The 23,637-nt window shown below is 38.9% G+C and overlaps 1 protein-coding gene across 1 annotated transcript in view; it reads right to left on the bottom strand.

Annotated features, from left to right (window-relative positions):
• The window catches only part of cep290 (centrosomal protein 290), a 79,386-nt gene that overhangs the window by 42,655 nt on the left and 13,094 nt on the right, over positions 1–23,637 (bottom strand). The window contains exons 14-25 of the mRNA XM_034149171.1: positions 23,452–23,552; positions 23,294–23,360; positions 21,841–21,950; positions 20,402–20,477; positions 19,757–19,890; positions 15,495–15,641; positions 10,990–11,139; positions 10,789–10,904; positions 9,830–9,932; positions 8,359–8,589; positions 5,718–5,891; positions 4,986–5,097 (exon numbers count right to left, since the gene is read on the bottom strand). Coding sequence (XP_034005062.1) covers positions 4,986–5,097; positions 5,718–5,891; positions 8,359–8,589; positions 9,830–9,932; positions 10,789–10,904; positions 10,990–11,139; positions 15,495–15,641; positions 19,757–19,890; positions 20,402–20,477; positions 21,841–21,950; positions 23,294–23,360; positions 23,452–23,552 — 1,521 coding nt within the window. The remainder of the gene's footprint in view (positions 1–4,985; positions 5,098–5,717; positions 5,892–8,358; positions 8,590–9,829; positions 9,933–10,788; positions 10,905–10,989; positions 11,140–15,494; positions 15,642–19,756; positions 19,891–20,401; positions 20,478–21,840; positions 21,951–23,293; positions 23,361–23,451; positions 23,553–23,637) is intronic.

Genomic DNA, 23,637 nt, shown 5'->3' with positions numbered 1-23,637 from the left:
GACAAACAAGATTAACTCTCAGGTTAAATCATTTCGGTGAAAGTTTTGTATAAAAGCGATAACATTTGGATTGAACTGAAATGGTTTCATACTAATTTCCTCTCTCTTTGGGACTATTTTATTGCCAGATGTAGAAATATATGGCCATACCAACTCTAAGCAGATCATTTGTCCAAATGTAAGTCTTTTGATTGTAGTTTTGGCCAACATTTATACTACTCACAGTGACATTAATCTCATAAAAATGTTGTTAATTGAGACCGGCATGTGTTGACACTGCTAGCCATAGATTACATCATATGAAGCAATCAAAATAAGGGTAGCAGGTAAAGTGTGATAATCATCTACTTTATGATAGTATCGTGAAGACTTCCCACAATGTAGAGACGTAAACAACTGCACCTTAGCCCGAGGCTGTGTCTCGTGGTGTTACCACATCCCGAAGTTCATTAAGAAAGTGTTTTCCTATAATGGCACCAGTCATGTTGATTTATGCTGGGTTGATATACGTGTAATCATAACTTAATTGCTGTGAGTCACAGAACGCAGTAGATACTTTGAAGACTGGTTTTATAACACATTAATAAACAGTCGTCAGTTCAAAGCATTTCAGAAGGCTTTTTCATAGTAGAAAACAACAGAACTAATACAATTCAGGCATATCCTATGAAAACTATTTGGTGGGAAGCAACGATGTACATTTGTACAAAGTGATTTATTTATTTTTTAAGTTCTGAGAAAAAGTCAGAAAATTCTATTTGTTTCTGACTTTAAAGTTAGAACTGTGAGGACCCCTGCTTTACTCTCTCCTGTTGTGTGTGTATGGCCCTTTAATGATCTCCCTTTGTCCGTATCAGCCTTGATTGATCGCACCTGGCCGCCGGTACCGGAGGAGTGAAAGGCCCGAGCCAGAGGGTGTTTCTCAATCGCGAGTACCAGGCGCGCCGGATTCATTTTAAAAGTGGGGGGGGCCAAAAAAGTGCGTGTGTATGGCCCAATCCCAAACCACGCCCTACACCCTACCCCTACACACTCCCCCTCCGTGACGGAGTGAACTCCGTGGAGTGACACATGAGGCACCCTCCTGTCAGATGGAGGGAGTAGATACAGCGGCAAGCTTTGGGACAAACTCCCCTCTCTCCGGCAGAAACAGGAAATGCCGTAACTGTATGTAACAACGGTTTCAAATCAGCATCTCTTTGACAAAAAATGTAAATTAATAACTCAAATAAAACTCCAAACATCTCTAATTGTGTTACTTTTTTGTAAAGCTCTTTTAGTGTTAAACCTGATGTTTATAAGTTTCTTAGTTTTTGCAACAGTCTGTAAATATACACAACTTTATAATAAAATGCACACATTTACCTTTTTCTAGACTAAACACAGGTAGATCCTAAGTTAAAACAATATGAGGTTATCATGAGGTTGTTAACATCGCAGTATCAGTGGATGTTTGCTGGAAGCACAATAACTGCATGTTTTGCATTGCTTTTAAATTTCAGTTAATATAGTGGTGAGAGACTCCCGATACATTAGATTTATAAGTTCATTAATTGTCTCATGATGCATATTTCCCGGTGAGCATGAAGCTTTTCAGAGTGGGGTTTTTCTCAGCTACGAGTTCTTTTGGAAATTGCTCTCCTTATCCGCACGCATCTGATTGCTAGGCCCTGTCGGGTTAGAAACTGCAGACAGCGCAGTTGCTCCATCATTCCATCTCTTCTTTTTTCCTGCTCAATACGCTGTTGTTTGACAAGCTGTATGTTGACTGGTGTTTGACTGAAGAAAGCGCACTTTTTTTTAATACACTCTCTGTGGAAATTAGACTTTTCGTGGCTGTCCAGGAGGCTTGGGCACTTTTTCCAGTTATTAACTCCGATATTAACAAAGCTATCATCTCCACATTTTGAGAAAGTGACAAGCCGTTTGACAGCAGCAAATCTGCATATTTCACAGAAGGCCCATTTAGTGGTTTTGCAAATAATTAACCACTCTCTGTTTTTGTACCATTCTGCGTTGAAGTACCTTTCTCTTTGCCCAGACGATCTAGCGGTCAGTTAGCTGCAGCTTTACCCGTCTCAATATCCCGACAACAAACCTCCAGAGCTGCTGCTTTTGGGTTCATCTGGCTTCGCTGTTTCTATGATTGATGAAGGTCCAGGCTCCGGAGACGTGGATGTCAGGGATGTGACCTTCCAGTTGTTAATTTAAGTTTAGATTGACTGTATTTAGTTTTCTTCTGCGCTGGTTCTTCTGACGTGTTTGCAAGTGTATATATTTTTTCTATCTAGGTTAACGGCTGACACACACAGAACAACGTAACAAATAAAGTAAACAACGTAACGAATAAACACATCTAAGCTTTTTTTATTGGTTGTAATTTACATGGATACATTTGAATGGTGTGACAATGTCCTATTTGATTGGGTTAAAATGTACATATTCTTCCTGTTATGTCTGCCTGCTTTATTTTACCTAACCCAAACCTGCTCCATCGAAATCAGTCGCATTGACCCGAAGACACATTTTGAGTTGTATACACTGTTGGAAAGAGCCGAGGAGATTCATAACTTTCTAATGATATCAGGATTGTTGTTGTAGGCTACTCCAAATATTAAGCAAAATATGTCACATTATATAATGACTGTTACAGAGTCATCATTTTGAGAAAAAGGCCTTTAAAGTTTCCTCTTCTCTGGATCGATCTGATTGATTATTAGCGGAGCAAATGATCAAAATAGTACGAAGGGAAGATAGGGGAAGCCCGCGAGTGTGTGTGTGTATACGTGTGTGTTTGTGTATTTTTGCGTTTGTGTGTATTGTGTTTGTTTCCCGGGGAAAACACTCACGAGAAACACCGGCTGTTGTTATGCCTGCTGTGACGTAAAGTTACTCCGTTGCTTGTAATTATGCCGTTACAAGCTTCAACGTTGTATTTATCATCTGAATTTGCCGAAACAAGTTTAATATTCTGAAAGCCAAGACTTTGTTTATTGAAATCAGATAAAAACAAACTGTAACGGACCCTGCTGTGTTATCTATGATTACTATACGCCTTACATTCATAATTTCAGCAGAGGGAGGGGAAGCGGCGCTGTGGAACAGCAGAGTGGCGAGTGAGAGCTTTTCAAGCTTAAAAAATGCCTGTAGCTAATGAGATTGAATATAACAATCAAACATAACAAAATATACACAGCTATATCAGATCGCGTTTTAGATGCGACTTTAGAGTAGAGGGGAATTATTGAAACGGGATTTGTACAGTGTTCCACGGCATCCGCCGCTGCGAAAATGTGGGGCAGGGCTGAAAAGTGGGGGGGCCAATGGCCCCCTGGCCCCCCCGCTTCCGGCGCCCTTGGCGAGTACGCTTGCTTGGTAGCACATGTCTTCCGAGCATCTTGCTTCAGAAGCGAGGCAAGAATACTTCCTGCCATTCGGAAAACAAAGAGTGGAACAGGCTAGCAAGTGTGCAGGTGTGCGTCATATGAGAGGCCCCGCCTTACATCTTCCGCCACAGATTTTGGAAATTGGTCCGTGCGCAAAGCATTGTGGGGATTTTAAGACCGCGGAGTCTACTCATGTGCAGCCTCGATATTTCTCCAAACGGAGTACGCCGGGCTCGGTAGATTTCCAAGTATGCTGGAGATTGGAACAGTACTTCGGCGGCACTCGATGACGTAGTATGCTTGAAATAGTGGCTCTGAAGCAGCTTTACTCGAGATTGAGAAACACCCAGAGTCTCGTTCGCTCTCTCTGTTGGAGGATTCGTTTGGAGAGCAGCTACCTGACTTATGCTTTTGTTTCCCTTCCTCTTAGTTTGGCATTCAACACCTCGCACCACACCACGTTCACACACCCACACCTACGCTACTGATCTTACTGATTAACACATCCCATTGTGGTAGCTCTTTAGTTAAGTTGCGTTATTATAATAAATATCGTTCCTTAAACCGTGTCCTTTCCACGTTCTTTGTTATGGCCAAGAGCCAGGCCATGACAGAATAAAAGAAAAAAAATCACATTTGGTCAGATCTAAAAAAAGGTCATGTACTATCAGGCCCTAATCCTTTTTCATATTACATTTTCATTTTGACGTTCTTAAACTTTACTTGAGTATTTTCCATTTTAAGCTACTTTCTACTTCATCTACGCTACAATAACACCCCAACTACTTACTTAATATAATGATTTATGATGTATTATTTTGGATTAAGATACCCAGCAGTGAACAAAGCTAACCCTGCGTTTACCAGCTGTTCATTTAAAAGGGTGAACACTAAATATAATCCTGTGAATTTATACACACATACAACTTACTTTTTCAGTTTTGATACCTAAATGTATTTTGAGGCCTATAATAGAATATAATAATATTTAAAATAATAATATATAAAATAAGAATGACTTTTAGTTGTTACAGAGTAATTGTACACCTTTTTGTAATTGGACACATGTTAATGTCTAAAAGTGATATTTCTCTCAGAGTTCTGACTTTAATCTCAATTTCACTTTTAGTAAGATCTTAAAAAAATGTCACATGGCCGTAATCCTCTTCCATTAAAGGTAGAGTAGGTAAGAATGGATAAACCAGCTGGAGTGTGCTAGAATTTGAAAGTACGCAGCCGAAAAAAATCTGCCCCTTCCTTCAGACTTCCTTACAGAGCCCCTCCTCCAACACACACGAACGCGCACATGACCAATGAGGGCACGAGATAAGTTTGTGCACTGATGGAAGGCTGACAGGCAGGTAGGCCATCCAGTTATTTTAGCCGGGCCGGCTCAGATGATTGGTCGTGCTTTTTACAGCGCCACGGCTTCCACAGATGATATTTTTGTATGTATTTATTGTCAAAGCATTTAATATATTCATTGCTATCGGGATGTTAAGAGCATTCCATGGAATATAACAAAAAGTGTTTCTGAAGTGAATTACCTACCCTACCTTTAAGATCTGAGTACTGCTTCCACCTCTCTCCATTGTTTACCTGTTGTATTGACGTTGTCCCATGCTTGTTCCAAAGTGTTCAGTTTCTCCTTCGTGATCTCCAGTTCTTTGTTCATGGCTGAGATCTGCTCCCGAAAAGACTCATTCTCACCCTAAGAGACGGGAATAACACTGCATGTTAAGTCCATGCTAACAGTTAAAGGTCCCCTATTATACAGTTTTTCATTAATATATTATTGGTCTCAGATATATACAAAACATGTCTCTGAAGTGTTTGGCTCCAAACACCAAACAGATCATTGCAGCATCCCAGAATCCCCTCTGTTTCAGCCCTGTTTCAAAAGTGCTGATTCTCTGTCTGTTACTTTAGATGAAAATAAGGAGCCCCTCCCCACGCCCCTCTGAGAGATATTTGGTTAAAAAGAACTCAATGGTGCTCTAGGAGGAGATTCAGGTGATAGGGAGGGGGGGGGGGGGGGGGGGTTACCTTGGTTGGTGATTGGCTAATGGTTACACAAGCCAAAACATTGTTATGACACCATAAAGTGGCCAAAATCTGATCAGCTCATTTTCAGACAGGTTTTTATATAAATGGATCAGGACAAAAAGAGAGAGAATCTTTTTTCCTGAAACTTTCAGAGTCTCTTTTCACAGAGGGGACACATGGTGATGTAGAAGAGACATGAAAAAGGGGATTTTGCATAATAGGTGACCTTTAACAATAAAAAGGTGCATTACTGGAGGTGTAGAGAACATTTGAGGGTTTTATTACCTGCAAATGTTCCAGGTTGCTGGTTCTCTGAATGAGGCGGCTGTCTCTCTGCAGCACGTCTCTGTATTTGACCGTTAGCTCCGTGTACTGCTTGTTGGCCTTCTCCAGCTCTGAGGAGAGCACACTGTCATCCAAGGCCTTTTGTAACGCTGCTATCTTATAAGCAGCCATTTCCTGAAAATAAAACAAATGACAGAGCTGTTAAAGATGATTGTACGGTGTTAATAACACAAATATGACTCTTATTTAGGAATTTTAAAGGGAGACAGTATAGGTTATAGCATCAATACATGATCATTACTAATAGATATCCCCATGAAACTTCTGCAGTTGTTTACTTACATTAAAACAAATTATTGTTGTATTACATGTTTTCTGAAATTTGACGTTTGAATATGCAAATGAGGCTTCCTATTTTTATATATTTTCTCATTCGCATTCATTTTCGGGACAGAAATCTGAACATTTGATGAAAGGGTTTCACAGAGGGAATTTGGGATATCTAGGTTTTAAAACTACATAAATCAGTATACTGTCAACTGCCATAAAAACTCCATGATTAAGGTAGAACATTTTCAATAAAACAGGCAATGAATGATATATGAACAAGTACTACTAATAACCAACACTATTAGCTTCTAAGCGTCTTTGAGTTTCTAGAAAAGCGCTATACAAGTATCATGTATTATTATTATTACTAAAGTGGCTAATCATGAGAACAAAGTCACTGTGAGAAAACAGCCTTTAAAGATCTGTAGTCATATATTTTGACATCTTGACCTAATATACTGTATATTAACACGACTCTTTCCCTATTGCTATATGCTGGTTCTATTTTGAGATGTTTATATTTTAGAATTCTTTATTCTACTCTTTAAATGTGTTATTATGTGCAATTCTAGGGATGGGTATCGTTAAGGTTTTAACGGTACTACTACTTTTATCGATACCGCTTATCGATCCGGTCTTTTAACGGTACTTTTATCGGTTCTTAGAAAAAAATAAGGTAAACTAACTAAACAAATTGTGAACAAAGTTGAACCACACCTCGGAGCGCTTAGTTCTCCTCGCCATCTCTGCCGTGTGTGTGTGTTGCATGTAGCAGCCGCGTGTGTGTGTGTGTAAACTGCCCCGCCCTCTCGCACACAGACGGGGGAGAGAGATCTCTCGTCTGGATTGGAAAGATCGAAAATACTAAAAATAATCATAGACGCATTTTGCAGTCTTATTGCGTATTAGAAACGGAGTTGGCGACACTAAAACTGCAATATAATGTTTGTGTAGCAATAATACATATGACATATATTTTACATGTCTCCAGTACTGATAAATAGACCGATAACGTCGGAGCTTAACGGTACCACGGTCTTTAATAATTCAGCCCCGGGGCTCGGTACACATCCCTATGCAATGCCTTGTTTTGTTTTATGCTGCTGCAACAAAAACATTTCCCAAATTGGGATTATAAAGTACATCTTATCTTATCCTATCTATTGATTACTTCCATTAAGACACGTTTTGTTCTTAGTTTTCTGAAAACACATGTTAAAAGATCTAAAAGACACATGTTCTAATGCTAACTTATGTTGAATTGAAAAGATATCCACCGATCAAATGGACAGTGCACTAGAATAAGACACCAACGTTTCAGGTGTTTTTTATTTTAACTGGTATGGGAGAAGACATGTTATGAAAGATAGCCCTATCTCTCATATTTGACCAGTGCATGGAAAAACAATCTTTCTCCCGTTGTGCCTCGCCAAAGAAATTATAGTATTTGGCAAACTGGGTGAAATTCTCATATTCTGGTCCATGTTTGCCATAATATCTTCATAAATCTTAATACTTTATGTGTTCACACTAGTTTGGAGTCACAGATAAGACATTACAAATGATTCCTGCTGAAATCTTTGAAAGCTGTTGGACGCCTTTTACTATTTCTACCCTGGAAATAAGATATTACAAATGGTTTTGCTACATCTGGTCAGAGATGGCAAAAGTACACACATCCTTTACTCAAGTAGAAGTACAGATACTCATGTTTAAAAATACTCTGGTAAAAGTAGAAGTACTGACTAAACTTCTTTACTCAATTAAAAGTTAGACCCTCCAGAAAAACGCGATTATGCGATCGCATAATTTACCGCATAATCAGCAAAATGGCGCAGATTTTTAAAAGGGCGCATATTTATTAAAAGGTCGCATAATCCCCGCATTTTTCCACACAAAGTTGAGGGAAAAAAAAGTTAACGTGAAGTAGTGATGTCATCAGCTCGCGCAGGTAAACAACACCGTAGAGTGAATGTGTGGAACTCACACGAGAGAGAAAACAACAAGATCAGCGCCATATAGATTATTATATACTATTATACTATTATTATTATATACTATTATACGGCTCTGACCAAGATGAAAAAATCGAATCCATCTCATTTGCCTACGAACATTTCTGCTAAAGACCAGGCAAAGCAGTACGCCGATAAGTGGGGGGAAACTATTCTGCACCCCATGCAACTGTGTGTTGGAGCATAAGAGAAAATCGACGGTGACGACCCACTTTGATTCATTCAAACATTCTAAAATGCTTTCTGCTGCTGCGGACAAGAAAGTCAAACAACTCACGTTCACCGAGGCATTGTACCTTGTATCTCTGCAGGTAGCCCATCCTCTGGGTGACGGAGGCCTGCATGTTGCTGCTGTCATCCTTCATCTTGCCGTTCTCCTTGCGAAGGTGCTGCTCTTGCTCCAGCAGAGTGGTGTAGCGCCTCGTTAGCTTCTTCTCGTTAACCTTCAGCAACGTGGACCTTCGCAACGCTTCGCTCAACTGTCTCCTGATTTCCTCTGGGTCCTTTTGAAGGGTGTCTAGCAGCTCCTGACGGGTGAAATTACGTTTTTTTTGGGGGGGGGGGGGGGGAACACAGCAGTGAAGCAAAGAGGACAATGGATTACAGTTTGACATCAAAGCAGCATTTTATTACTATACTGGAAAAATAAGACAACCCTCTTTTTGATACATTTCAGTGCTTTTTCCTGCATTTTTGTTCAAGTCAAATGACTTTCATGTCATGTGACCCAATGACTGGAAATCAATGCAGCATTGTATCACTACTCTGCAAAAAAAAAAGACACCTTTTCTGGAATTCCACTGCTTTATCTATTTGACATTCATTAAACAATTAAATTGACAATTAAAATGTAGCTGTTTTTATTTTTTAAATTACCCAATAACTCAAAAAAACGCAGCATTGTATAGTTACTCTGACCTTAAGACACACCTTTTTTTAAATGAGTTTTTAATATAAATATCTTAAAAATACTGTCTTTCTTTTCAATAGCTTTCAAGTCATGTGAAACAATGACTCTAAATCAATGCAGCATTGTATTACAATGCAACACTGTACAAAAAAGACAAACTTCTTTTGGTTGAATTTAAGTGTTTTTTCTATTTAATACACATTTCATTATTATTATTCGGCTATTTTAGTTTTATTTCCTCTCAATTTCCTCCAAAACATCTGACCGAATGATTCAAAAATCAGTGGGACATTGTATTAATAATAAGGCACACCTATTTTAATTAGATTTTATTGCTATTAATATAAATACTTCAATGAAAATTCAGCACTTTTTGTTGTTGAAAGGCTAATTTATTTTCAAAAGCGTAATTTGTGAAACAATGATTCAAACTCAATGAGGCACAGACACAGTTTTATCATTTAAAAAACACCGACACGTGTGTAATCTTATCCCCAACATGTGCAAACACCAACGGTTGAAAGCTCTATCTTTCTCCTTCTCACACACTCTCAAGGGACTCGTTCATATTTTAAACTACAAGACAGAGTGAGTAGACCCTCATGTGTGTTTCACATTTATTAAGTGAGGGGTAGAAGTCGGACTGACACGCAGCAACAGGGATATAAAACATCTAGATAACATCTAGTCCCATACCGCAAGCTCTTCTGAGAATTACCCATCTTTGAACAACGGGGTATATGTGTGTGTGTGTGTGGGTTAATGAGAGGCAAATGTAAAGCGCTTGGGGAAAGTCTGCTACAAAAATGCAGCCCATCTTGCAACAATATGCAGTCACTTTTCCTCGTCTGACTTACGTTGAATTCCTGGATTTTAACAGCGTCCACCTGCTTCTGCTCCTCCAGCTTGTTCTTCATCTCTGCAAAGGTTTCTTTCTCCTTTTGCCACTCCGTCTTTTCACTGATCAAAAACACAAAAGAATATTTTATTTTGCACTTACAAAGAGAGTGAGAAAGTGTCCTGTTAACCAACCTGAGGTACTCTTTATAGAGGAGTCCAAACTAACTTAAAGGTCACCTATCATGCTATTTTTAGGCAATAGCATAGGTCTCAGATATATAAAAATATATAAAAAACATGTCTATGGAGTGTTTTGCTCAAAATACCAAACAGATCACCCATTCTAGCCATGCCTCATATCCCTCTATTTCACTTCCTGTTTCAAAAGTGCTGATTTGGGGTAAAAAGCTTTAAAAAAAATGAGGGGTCTGAGCTCATGCGGGACCCGGCAGCTACTGTCTAAACTAAATACTGCCGTGATGAAACGCCATATCATGGATTATCAAGGATTCATTCTGAAACAGTATGGAGCTCAAAGGCTTTCTCTCTTGCCGGTTATACCACAAGGTGAGTTCCTTTTTATTTCCTGCTTCTTCACACACATGCTCTCCAGTACAGGTTAGCTCTGAGTGCTAGCGATGCTAATGTAAACACCGACCATATTACAGTCGGGCATTGTTTCTGATAGCAACGTTTCTGATAGGGCCGTGGGTGTAAAGCCAGCCTACATTTCCGATATTACGTCATATCGGACGCAAATCTGGATCAGCTCCGTTGTAGCCCCGTTTTTAGAGATTTGGGTACGGAGGAAAAAAAGAGAGGGTTTTATTTTCTGACGCTGCGTGAGTTCCCCGACACACCGGGGAACTCACGCAGCGTAACCGGGGACACATATTTATGTATAAAAGACATCAAAAAGTGCATTTTGCATGATAGGTCCCCTTTAAACAAGAGAGAAAGTTTCCTGTTAACCAACCTGAGGTACTCTTTATAGAGGAGTCCCTGTTGGTGGCTGATGACAGAAAACTTCTCCTTGTATTCCTCCAGCGTTCCTGTGAGTTTCTCCAGGGTTTCCTCCTTGTTTTTGAGCTCCTAATTAATCACAGAAATGTTTAATTTATAGAACACACATATTGTTGATTTACAGCTTTCCCCTTCAGAGGACAGTGGGACTGACCTGAAGGAGTCGAACAGCGTACTCGTTCAGAGGACTGATGACCTCGGTGCTGCCGGGACCCAGGGCCTCGGGGAGGGTCAGGGGTCGGAGGTCAGCCCCCCCGCCGCCTGACCTCCTCAGCAACTCCACCTCTCCTTCCAGCCGGCTCACCTGACAAGCACAGAGATAGACAATGAAGGTTCAGCAATATATTTAATATGTATATAGGACCCTGTTGAGAAAATACTGACCCTAACCCTAACCCTACTGAATGTACTCTTCCAATATCAGAGTAACATGCTAACAAAGGTATCCCAACTGTAGCTGTGTACATGACAGGATGTATGATTACCTAGAAGAGCATCAGGACTGTTTTAGGCATATGATAGCTATGTGATTAACATGATGATTCAGCCTCTATGGAGATAGACATATGACAAGCATGATCATTTCTGACGTGGAGCTAATCTGAAGTAAACATTGAATACTGCTTTCTATTCCTCCATCTTGTGACTGTGTAACTCCCTCTCTTGGATATCAGCATGTGAAGGACACTGTTCAGGAACTAGTTGATGCTCTGTATGTGATGACTACTTCCATTCTGGAGAGGATCAGAAACACATGGATCCTGAGATTGAAGCTCAAGCCAGTGACAAATTAGATTTTTCTAACAGACCCAAATATGTATACATGTTCATTTGAATTAATTTCTTATTTTAAATGTACTTAATTGTATATCATTTTATTTGTATCTTTGATTGTATCTTTAATTGTATTAATCTCTAATCTGTGCTGTCCTGTTTTTCATTCTCACCCTGTTGCTGTTAAACTACTGAATTTCCCCACAGGGATTAATAAAGATGCATCTTATCTTATCTTAACTTCAGTGTGACTAAAAATGCCATCAAGTTGTTCCTCAGTTGACTTCTGAACAGGATCAATATAAATGCATAAGAATGAGTCTGTCTTCTGTAAAGGAACTAAAGGCATTATAGGAAGATCTTTATCAGGTTTACTCTGGAACCAGGGTCTATCTAACAAAGCTAATGTGAAACAGATACAACAAATAAACAGATTCATAGAGAGCACACCGAAACAAACAATGTAATAAGTGGAGGACTTGGGAGATGAGTTATGAGATCTGCCTTTAGAGAAATGATTCAATACGAAACAAGGCTGTCTTCTTGAAGAACAAATCCAAGAAGCATGTTCCTGTGTGTCCTCAGGGAGCCATCCTTCATCCGTTTGAATATTGAATGTGAACACAAGCTGAAAAGTTCACATACATGTTTGTTTATCTCCTCTCTTGCACAAGCAACACATGTTGAAAAGGAGAGGAGAATTTGTGTTGGAGGAAATGTTCCAGTCATGCTAATTACTTACAGAGACATGAATAATTCTCCATAAACCTTTCTCACAATGTAAATGTGTCTTGGTAACTCCTGTCATATAAATATATTTATTGCGTTGATTGTAAATAACAGTTACGCCACACAGCTGTAAATATTGTGAGTTTGCCTTAATAAAAAATGGTTTATTATCCTCCTGACTTTGAACAAACTGTGATGATTAATGTTCGAATGTGAGGCCGGATAAAACGGACCAAGTGGAAAAAAAGTGGAATATACTGCTTTGTTTTCTGCCAAATGAAGGAATATAGACGCCACCCATAAGGCAAGCTGCACTAAAATCCATGTCCGTCTAAAATGTCATCACTTAATTGTTTTATTCTATTAGACATGTGTGTCGTATTATCATATTAAGGGAAATGTAATCTTGCCAAAAATGTGTTTTCTGAGTTCAGAGTGACCTGGTTTAACACATTCTAAATCCTTCATACAGTAGACGTTTGACCCAAATCTTAAGGAATTCCCACAATTCATGTCCTGAGATTTTGCAGTTACACAATGTGAGGGATGTTAGTTAATACAGAGTTTTATTATTTTATCCATTTGTGGGAAATTGTCCTGGTTAGCGAGTACATTCCTGAGTTATGGCCAAACACATGTTTTGTAAGGACAAAGTGACTTTGACTTTAAAGGTCCCATGTCATGCTTTTCCGGTTATTACCCGTCCCCTTGTGTGTTATGAAGGTTTTTCTGCATGTAAACGGTCTGCAGAGTCACAAACCCTCAAAGTACACCCTGTAGCGAATAAAACTCTAACACAGAAAATACCTGTCTATGCTGCCCCAGAACGCCTCGTTGGACATTTCTCATTTTCTTCCTGGGTACAGTGACGTGCCCATACCCAAATGGACCAATCCGTGGAGCTCCACACACACACACACACACACACACACACACACACACACACACACACACACACACACACACACACACACACACACACACAACACACACACACACACACACACACACACACACACACACCACACACACCACACACACACACACACACACACACACACACACACACACACACACACACACACACACAAAACTGTGACGCGCTGGGGCGCACTTACACTGTAGGTGCGCCGTGTTTGGGGGTGCGGGTGCTAGTGGAGCCTCGCAGATGGGGGTGTTGCAGCCCCCTCAGCACCGCCCCCCCCTTCCCGCGTCCATTCGCGATGTCTCGCTGTCTCGCAGCCCCCACGCAGCAAGCAGGAAATGAACCCAGCTCACACTGTCCGCTCCAGCAGCGAGCAACGCAACGTCCCGCCAACACGGTTTTAGGACAGAGAGTGAATACACATACTATACAGAGATGCTGTATGAGAAACCAATGTGAGTTTGGAAAATTGAACAATGTAAATCTATTTTAGTAGACCTCAACAATGGAATTATGATCAGTAGAAATGGCCGTGACATGGGACCTTTAAAACATAAAATTGGAATCATTTTTATTTATGTAGAGAGGACATTTTTCCCAAATCTGGAGAAACTCCCACAATGTATTTTGTGAGATTTGGCAGTTCACATGAATGGGATGTGTTTAACCCCAAAAATGCTTGAGTCCACAGGACGTTTGTGTCAAATTTTAAGGAATTCACCTTAAGGCTTCCCTCAGATATTGCATTTTGTTTCCAAAAGGATAACATTGAAAACTTCAGCCAAGCTGCAGTTTAAGTTTCAGTGAGTTCTCGTAGTATGGCCAGAAAGCGTGTCTTATGAGGACACAGAGACCGTGACCACACATTTCTAATCATTCATCTGGTGGATGACTCAAATCTGAAGCAATTCCAGCATTGCTTTGATAGAGATGTTGTGTTCTCAAGGATGGGATGGATGTTAAGTTACGATGACTTTGACCCTTGAACCCCAGAATCGAATCAGTTCATACTCGAGTCTACTCAACGTTTGTGCCAAATTTCAAGAAATTCCCTCGAGTGGTTACTGGGATATCTTATTTTCCTCCTAAAGCATTAGATCGATGAATTCAAGAGTCACGATTACATTTGGAATCCCTGCCGAACAAAGGTATGTTAATGTCTAAACAAAATGTCATTGTTTCATCCTATAGCACATTTGTGTGAATTGTCATAATTAACAACCGAATGTTTAAGTTATTGCCAAATACGTGTTTTGTGAGGACACAGCCACCATGATCAGCAAGCTCTAATCTTCATCCAGTTGACATTTGATCCGAATCTGAAGCAATTCCCACAATGCAATTCCTGAGATTTTGTGTTTGCACGAATGGGATTGATGTAAATTAACAAAGACTTTGATCCCCAAAATCAGTTTAAACTTCAGTCTACTGGAGATTTGTGCCACATTTTAAGAAATTCCCTCGAGTCTTCCCTTGGATATCGCATTTCCCCTCTGGAAGGATTAGATAGAGAAGTTCATGGATCAGGATTAACATTTGAAACCCAGTTGTACACCTCGTCGGACCAAAATGTCATCACTTAACTGTTTTTTCCGAGAGACATTTGGGGTAAATTGTCCTAGTAAGCAAGTTAATTTGTGATTTATGGCCCAATTCGTCTTTTGTCAGGACAGAGTGACCTTTACCAAAAAATTCTAATAATTCTTCCAGTTGACGTTTTACCCAAATCTTAAGAATTCCCACAATCCATGTCCTGAGACCTTTGCGTTGGGATGGAGGCCAAATCTAATCAGTTCATGCTAGAGTGCACTGGAAGATTGTGCCAAATGTTAAGAAATTCCCTTAACGGGTTCCAGAAGTATTAGATAGAAAAGTTCATGCCTCAGCCAACAAGTCGAGTTACAGTTTACCTTAAGCACCTAACAAAATGTCAGAGTTTTATCCTATAAGACATTTCTGCATACTGTCAGAATGAACAGGCGAATGATTAGGTAATAGCCAAAGCCATTTTTTCTGAGGACACACCTTGACATTTGAACACAACATTGTTATCAGTTCATTCTTGAGTCCAATTGAGCGTTTGTGCCAAATTTGATAGAAATTCCCTCGAGGCATTCCTGAGATATCGCGTTCATGAGTACGTCACGGATGGATAATCATAAAAACATGTTGTTTGTCATTATCAGTCAAGAGCATCCCATTTTATCTTGACATATCAAAATATTGTGTACCTTTTCTTTGGCTCCAGCGAGCTGACTGAAACGTCCGGTTGCTTCTTCCCGGGCCAACTTCAACTCCTGTCTCAGTTCTTCATTTCTCCCCAACAGCTGCTGGATTTGGGACTCAGACTGCCCAATCATGTTGCTGCCATCTATAACCTGAGATATGAGGGGCGAGCACAGTCAAAACAAACCAGAGATGGCAAAAGTACACACATCCTTTACTCGAGTAGAAGTACAGATACTCGTGTTTAAAAATACTCTGGTAAAAGTAGAAGTACTGACTAAACTTCTTTACTCAAGTAAAAGTAAAGAGGCTTCGAAATGTACTTAAGTAAAAAGAACCCATAACTAGCAGCTGTTTTAAAGAGTACCTGACCTCCCTTTATATTAATAGAACAATAATGTCATTGTTAGCTAATGAATGTTTCCATGCTGAACAACGGCAACATGACAACGTTTTCATTGGTCCCTCTTCTTTAGAGAAGACCAGGAAATGATGGATACACGGATCGTGTTCAAATCAATAGGCACGCAATGACTCTAAATAATAATGATCACGCCACCAAACACACATTCAAACTAAAGGAACCAGCCTGTTTGGAAAATGTAAGAAGTAGAAAGTTCAGGTATTTGTGTTCAACATGTAAGAAGTAGAAAGTACAGGTATTTGTGTTCAAAATGTAAGAAGTAGAAAGTACAGGTATTTGTGTTCAAAATGTAAGAAGTAGAAAGTACAGGTATTTGGGTTCAAAATGTAAGAAGTAGAAAGTACAGGTGTTTGTGTTAAAAATGTATAAAGTTGTCAGAAAAATAAGTAGTGGAGTAAAGTACTGCTACCAGAAAAATGTACTTAAGTACAGTAACAAAGTATTTGTACTCCACTACTTCCCACCTCTGAAACAAACCCAAAAAAAACATAAAAACTTGCAGAATCTGTGAAATAGAAAAGATTATTTGAAATGTTGCCTATCTTTCAGTGTAACGGGTCAACCAATAATCTCTTTATTGAACGTTTGCCACCACTTAAACACGCAATTCCTTATTTTTCAAAATTGACATTGCTAACAGTAATGAAACCATTAACTCTACTGAATATTGTGTTTATTTTCATGTGATCCTTGCAGCTGGCACTTCCTGTTTCTTCCTCTTAGGGCTGCACAATTGTTGGAAATGTTGGAAATCACAATATGGACAGGAGTGAGGTTTAAAGTGCAATATTTGGTAAAAGCCAAATATGTCAGCAATAATATCTACATTGAGTATTGTGGTTCTGCAGAGAAATCCAGTCAAACAGTATTTGACACACTAAATGTCTTTGTTTAGGATAGATTCTCCCAAAATCACAACAGGATCAATTTAATAAAATTCTCTGTAATATCTCAAGTCATTTCACAATTGCAGCTCTACTTCCTCTTCTGCTCATTATGTCTGATGCTGAGCCCAGTAGTATAACAACAAGCCAAACAACAATTATCCTCCTCTCTGAAATGTGATTTATATAATCTTGTATATGCCGGATGATTGCAGAGCTCAATCCCTGGAAAGTGGGACAACCCTCAACCTTTCTTGGTTTGCTAAATTGCTATGTGACAAGCCATCTGCTTCATCAACTGACAAAAACACTGAAATATTGCACAGTTCAGCAGATCTAACTGTTAAAACACAACTGGGACTGTGAAATATTTCAGGAAACTACTCACAGACAATCATGTGATCACAGTTTGCAGTGGTTTAAAACCTTACTTTGTAATTTAGAAGCATTTTCACTGGATCGGTTATGTTTTTGTAATGACACAGCTAAAGAAACATGATCTGCATTCACACTAAAAGTAACATTGCTGCTATTATCTCATAATGCAACTGCGACATCTTCCGACTAGTACCACTTATTTTCATCTCATTGCAACGGTACCATTCAGTTGTTTTCTAAATAGTGTTGTTTTGACCCCATTTTGTGTCAACAAAATAAGCCTTTTGTTTTTAGTCGGCTTTAAATGGGTAGCCAAGAACATTCAGAATTAGATTTGCATTTAATGATATGATCATTTTTTTCACATTTTAAGCCAGACATGATACTGAAGCAGCACACATTTACAACTTATTCCAACTTTTAGAAAAGTAAGGTGCTGGATAAATATCTATCTCATTATATGTACCACTGGAGTCAACTCTTCAGGTTCAGGTTATTTATTTGTACCCGTAGGTAGATTTTGTTTGCAGAGAAAAAGACAAGGGATCCATCCTGACACTAAAAACAAACACAAACAACAGACACATCTCTAATAAAAGGACTAGTAAAAAGTACAAGTATACCCTGCTCAACCAAATCTCAAAATATTTCAAAAACATTTTAAGAAGGAAAACACCAGTACAAACATGGACATTCAAAATTCATAATTAAATAAATAAATAAAAATAGGCATCTGTGTGACACTCCTATGATGTGTTGATTTGTGCAACAGCTGCTGGGATAAAACTGTTTTTATACCGCTTCGTTCTACTCTTTGGGAAAACATTTTTGCTTTTATTAAGCATCTTACATCTTAAGAAAGGAGACGTACATTCCCTGCTGAAGATGACCTCTGTCGCTCTGCTCCACAACATTATAATAAAAACAGATTGATGGGAAAAAATACAGCAAAATCAAGACTAAGAATTCAATAAATTATTAATTGTTCTATGTTTTTCTTTGTAACCTCTATGATTTATGTTCTATTTGCCACTTCTGAGTTAACCCTCCTATTGTCTTCGTTTCCCCCCCTTACTTTGGTGTTCACGGTCAAATTTGACCGGTCATGTTTTAACTGCTATTACATTAACACAAAAACCATTAATCATCACCAAAATTCATTTAACACCCTTTCAAACTGTACATATTGTATCAGACTACTGGTATACATGAACAACTGCAGTATATATACAAAGAATAGACACTGAACATGTATTGCGTGTGCCAGGTGTGATCCATGTGGGGGGATGGGCACATAAGAGCGGGGTGTGTGTGTGTGTGTGTGTGTGTGTGTGTGTGTGTGTGTGTGTGTGTGTGTGTGTGTGTGTGTGTGTGTGTGTGTCTTATCTGATCCGGATGGTTACTAATTCCTTTTCTTTATGGCGGTCATTTTTGACCGGGAACACCATGGGTGTTTCAAAGTTGACTAAATCATCCAAAATTCAATGAAAGTGGTGATCAGCAATTGTATATGTTCAAATGTCTACTGTGAAGGATATCATAAAGCCTTATATTAATGCAATCGAATGTAAAACAAAAAAGTTGTGATTGATGAAAGTAGTAAATCGGTCAGATTTGACCCGAACACAGCAGGAGGGTTAAGAGAGACGCTCTTGCAAAGAAATTCTTGATCTCAGCGACTTCCAGATCTCCTGGTTAGACAAACCTATATTCTTGATGTAGTTATAAAGATAGGAACAAAACCACGAGGATTAAGCTAGTCATGGCAAGATATATGTCTTTGACTTTAGATTACGGTTTATTTATTTATTTGTTATTTTATCTTTTCTTGATTACCATTTACCTTTTTCGTGTATTTGTTTGTTTATTTATTTGTTGTTTTTATGTTTTGTTAAGAAAAAATGTATTTTTTTAAGCAAAATAAATATATATATATATATGTTAATCATTTAGTTGTTGGGAGAAGGGGTGGGATTAAATACGTTTAAACTACTTCCCACCCTTTTTCAGATGTGTAATTAAGTAGATCATTTGTTTATATATAATTTTTAAGTCAGTAATATTTTTGTTTATCAATTTCACACTGCTTAAAGGTAGGGTAGGTAAGAATGGAGAAACCAGCTCGAGTGCGAATCTGAAAGTACACAGCCGAAAAAAATCTGCCCCTTCCTTCAGACTTCCTTACAGAGCCCCTCCTCCAACACACACGAACGCGCACATGACCAATGAGGGCACGAGATAAGTTTGTGCACAGATGGAAGGCTGACAGGCAGGTAGGCCATCCAGTTATTTTAGCCGGGCCGGCTCAGATGATTGGTCGTGCTTTTTACAGCGCCACGGCTTCCACAGATGACATATTTTGTATGTATTTATTGTCAAAGCATTTAATATATTCATTGCTATCGGGATGTTAAGAGCATTCCATGGAATATAACAAAAAGTGTTTCTGAAGTGAATTACCTACCCTACCTTTAAGTTTATATAGTATAATAATTATCATGTTTCATTTCATTATTATTATTGTTTTACACATTCAAAATAAATCAAATAAAAAATAATCAAATAGATGGTAGGCGCTCACCTTGGCTAACCTCTCCAGACGGGAGATGTCGATGGCAGCTTCAGATGGAGCCGTCTCTCGGTTATTCCTCATTGCTCTGAGGACGTCTCTCAGCGCAGCCTCCAGGTCTCCTTTCTCTTTTGACAGCTCATCCACTATGGGTTTAAACACCGCTTTGAGTTTTTATGCTCCCCACTAACGGAACAAACTTCCAGAAAACCTGAGGTCTTCATCAACGCTGAGTTCTTTCAAGTCGAGGCTAAAAACATTACTTTTTACAGCTGCTTACCCAGAAGTATTTTAGCTTGTTTTAGCACCTACTGTATTTACAATGCAGTTTTTAAACTATTCTGCATCTCTTTTATGCATGGTTTTTACGAATCTGTTATTCCATTGTGTTTATTTATTGTGTTCCCTTCTGTTGTCTTCTTATTAAGTGTTAATGATGATGTAAATCACTTTGAATTGCCTGAAAATGTGCTATATAAATAAACGTACCTTACCTAACCTTACAGAACCATATCTGTGACACTGATGCATTTCATTACACTAAAACGTATCGTGTTGTGAAAAACTGCTTAACTATCCCTGCAGGACATTATTCTCTTCTACTAAGGGTTGTCAGACAACTTATAGAAGTGAATCGAATCGTTAATGTGTACTCACTCTTCATGTAGAACTGGGTCTTCTGGAGTTTGAGCTCTCTCTCCTTATTGCTCAGCTCCTTTTGTAGGTACTCATTCTGCAAAGAAGGAGTAATCAAAAGTTAAAGTGGACCTATCATGCTATTTTTAGGCAATAGCATAGGTCTCAGATATATACAAATATATAAATAATGTCAATGAAGTGTTTTGCTCAAAATACCAAACAGATCACCCATTCTAGCCATGCCTCATATCCCTCTATTTCACTTCCTGTTTCAAAAAGGAGGGGTCTGAGCTCATGCGGGACCCGGCAGCTACTGTCTAAACTAAATACTGCCGTGATGAAACGCCATATCATGGATTATCAAGGATTGTTTCTGAAACAGTATGGAGCTCAAAGGCTTTCTCTCTTGCCGGTTATACCACAAGGTGAGTTCCTTTTTATTTCCTGCTTCTTCACACACATGCTCTCCAGTACAGGTTAGCTCTGAGTGTTAGCGATGCTAATGTAAACACAGACCATATTACGTCCAAAACAGTCGGGCATTGTTTCTGATAGCAACTTTCTGATAGGGCCGTGGGTGTAAAGCCAGCCTACATTTCAGATATTACGTCATATCGGACGCAAATCTGGATCAGCTCCGTTGTAGCCCCGTTTTTAGAGATTTGGGTACGGAGGAAAAGAGAGAGGGTTTTATTTTCTGACGCTGCGTGAGTTCCCCGACACACATATTTATCTATAAAAGACATAAAAAAGTGCATTTTGCATGATAGAAAACCTTAAAACCTTTATAGGTGCAGGTGCAACATGTATTGTGTCAACTGTATTTATGTTGAATTCACAAATCACTTTGGACTGATACTCTGTATATTAAAATGTTTGATATATAGTTCAAATTTGGGGTGTCGCAATACATCGGTACGGATGAAAATGGTGATATTAACAAAATGAATTACTGATATTATGTTAAAAATACTACTATGACAATATTGTGTTGGCCTTGTCTGTGTTTTGTTCATCAATTTCTTATTTTCTATATATATTGCGATGGTGCAATCTTTTCATTGTAAATTATTTCGGATACAATAATGGTGAATCTGATATTGTACACATTCTTCCAAACTTCATGGATTACATGTCTTTTCCATTCTGCTTCATTTCATTTTTCTTTACCCAAACAGTACTCAATACAATATGCTGTTCTGCTTTCTTCATGATTGAAAGTAAGATGTGTACATAACCATGTAATCATTTCATTTCATCCTTCTGACATTCTGGACATAGAGCAGACCTCCCTGGATGACTGATGATCAGATCAAATCAAATGCTAAACACAAACAGTTGGGTTGGATAACATGACAAACGATTGTTCTGTGGAAAGCCATTAGCTTCTCTTTATAGCACATGGGCTTTGATTGAAGTTGACATGCGAGAAATGGCGTGATTAGTTCCAGGCTTACTTTGCGTCTGATCTCTTCATCTGTGTAAGTGTTGCTGTGTTTGAGAGGCAGCTGTTCCCTTCTGCTGGACCGAGGGTCCTCCTCCTGCCAAAGGCTGGACTGAGGGATGCCTGTAGACAGAAAGTATGGTTACTAACACTTTAGAAACAGTGCAATGTGCATATCGAATCATTTTCTATGTGTTTATCAGTTATAAGAAGGGAACAACTCTGTAAGACAAGTAGATACTGCTTTATTTTATTTTTATTTTACTATATTAATTTTTTTTTACTTTTGCACCACGACACCAAGTCAATTTCCTCGTACGTGTCGACCTACCTGGTGATAAACCTGATTCTGATTGTTTTGCACATCGTTCTGCTTTTATTTGCCCACATGTTAAGATATGTGGCTCTCTCGACCTCTTTCTAATGTATCCATCCTGTTCAAAATATTAAATAATGTAATATTTGAATGCGCCACTCATACAATTATAGGTTGATATCTCAAATCATTCAAATCAGTTCAAAGAGAATGCTTTTCTGTACATTTTGTAAAGAAATGTTTCTGCCGGAGAGAGGAAAGTTCCTCCTGAAGCTTGCTGCTCTATTTAAACCCTACACCTTAAAGGAGGAGCCTCATTCAGATGTGAGTGTAACTACATCTAGAGATCACTCCATCACTGAGTGGGGGGTAAGGGTTGCAACTTCATAATGAATTCCATCCTTCATTTTCTGACAACATGACTGTGGTCGTGATAACAGATAACATGCTTTAGGAAATTCTGGGTACCCCCTTGAATACTGAAGGATTTCTCCCTGATCACCATTATACTGGAATTGTACCTTCAGGGTATATGCAGGAATCCTGAAGTCAAATGTAAGACCTTTTAAGACCTTTTTTAAGACCCTTTCCATACATTTTAAGACCTCATCGCCACTTGGAGTTTTAACCGGTTACATTGGCGACACGCTTTACCTCACATTTACTATATACAGTATTGATTGTCCTTCCTCCTTATCTTCCAACCATTTGGACGCAAACTTGCATTTCCCCATAACGATGTTGTTTAACAACCGGCGTAAACGGACCTTTGCGCGCTATCAAGCAGTGAGCGTGCGATGTCCTGTTCAGATGACGTCAAATCCAACGGGATGCCATAAATAAACTACACAGAATCACACTACACACCTACGCAATGATTACATTCAGGCAGACTGTAGAATACAACCTCTTTGGACAATTTATATACTTATTGAAAACAAGCTACACAATGTAATACCTTGGAAAATGCCGTTTAATACTTTTTAATAGGCTTAATTTTCGCTAAATTGATTTATCAACTTGTAATACTTTTTAAGACCCCGCGGACACCCTGACCTTGTTTGAATAAATGTGACAGATAAATTGATTGATGGATAATGATGTTGCTACATAAATTGGCTTTTTGAAAATTCCACGATTTCTGCATCACCTCTTTCCTTCACAATGCGTCGTATTTCTTTCTTCAGCTCAAGTCTTTCTTCTTCCAGCCGTTCAATCTAGAATGAAATGAAGGAATGAGGGGCGAGCTGATCAGAGAACATTGTGGTAAAAAAGCAGTTATTGTAACATTTGTAATCCTCTCTGTACCTCTTTGGTGAGGACTTGATTTTCTGCTTTGTACTGTCGCTGTCTTAGATCTTTGGCTCGCCTGAACACAGTCAGATCTACTTCCTGTTTTGGCTCCAGACCTTGGGGGTTAAGAAAAAACATGAAAGAAACAAATGAATGTTTTCATGTTGGTCAGTTTCTTAGTAGACGAAGAGATGGGAAAAG

Source organism: Trematomus bernacchii, unplaced genomic scaffold (genome assembly GCF_902827165.1).
Source record: "Trematomus bernacchii unplaced genomic scaffold, fTreBer1.1, whole genome shotgun sequence".
Taxonomy (NCBI): domain Eukaryota; kingdom Metazoa; phylum Chordata; class Actinopteri; order Perciformes; family Nototheniidae; genus Trematomus; species Trematomus bernacchii.
This window is presented reverse-complemented; position numbering and strand designations above follow the sequence as displayed.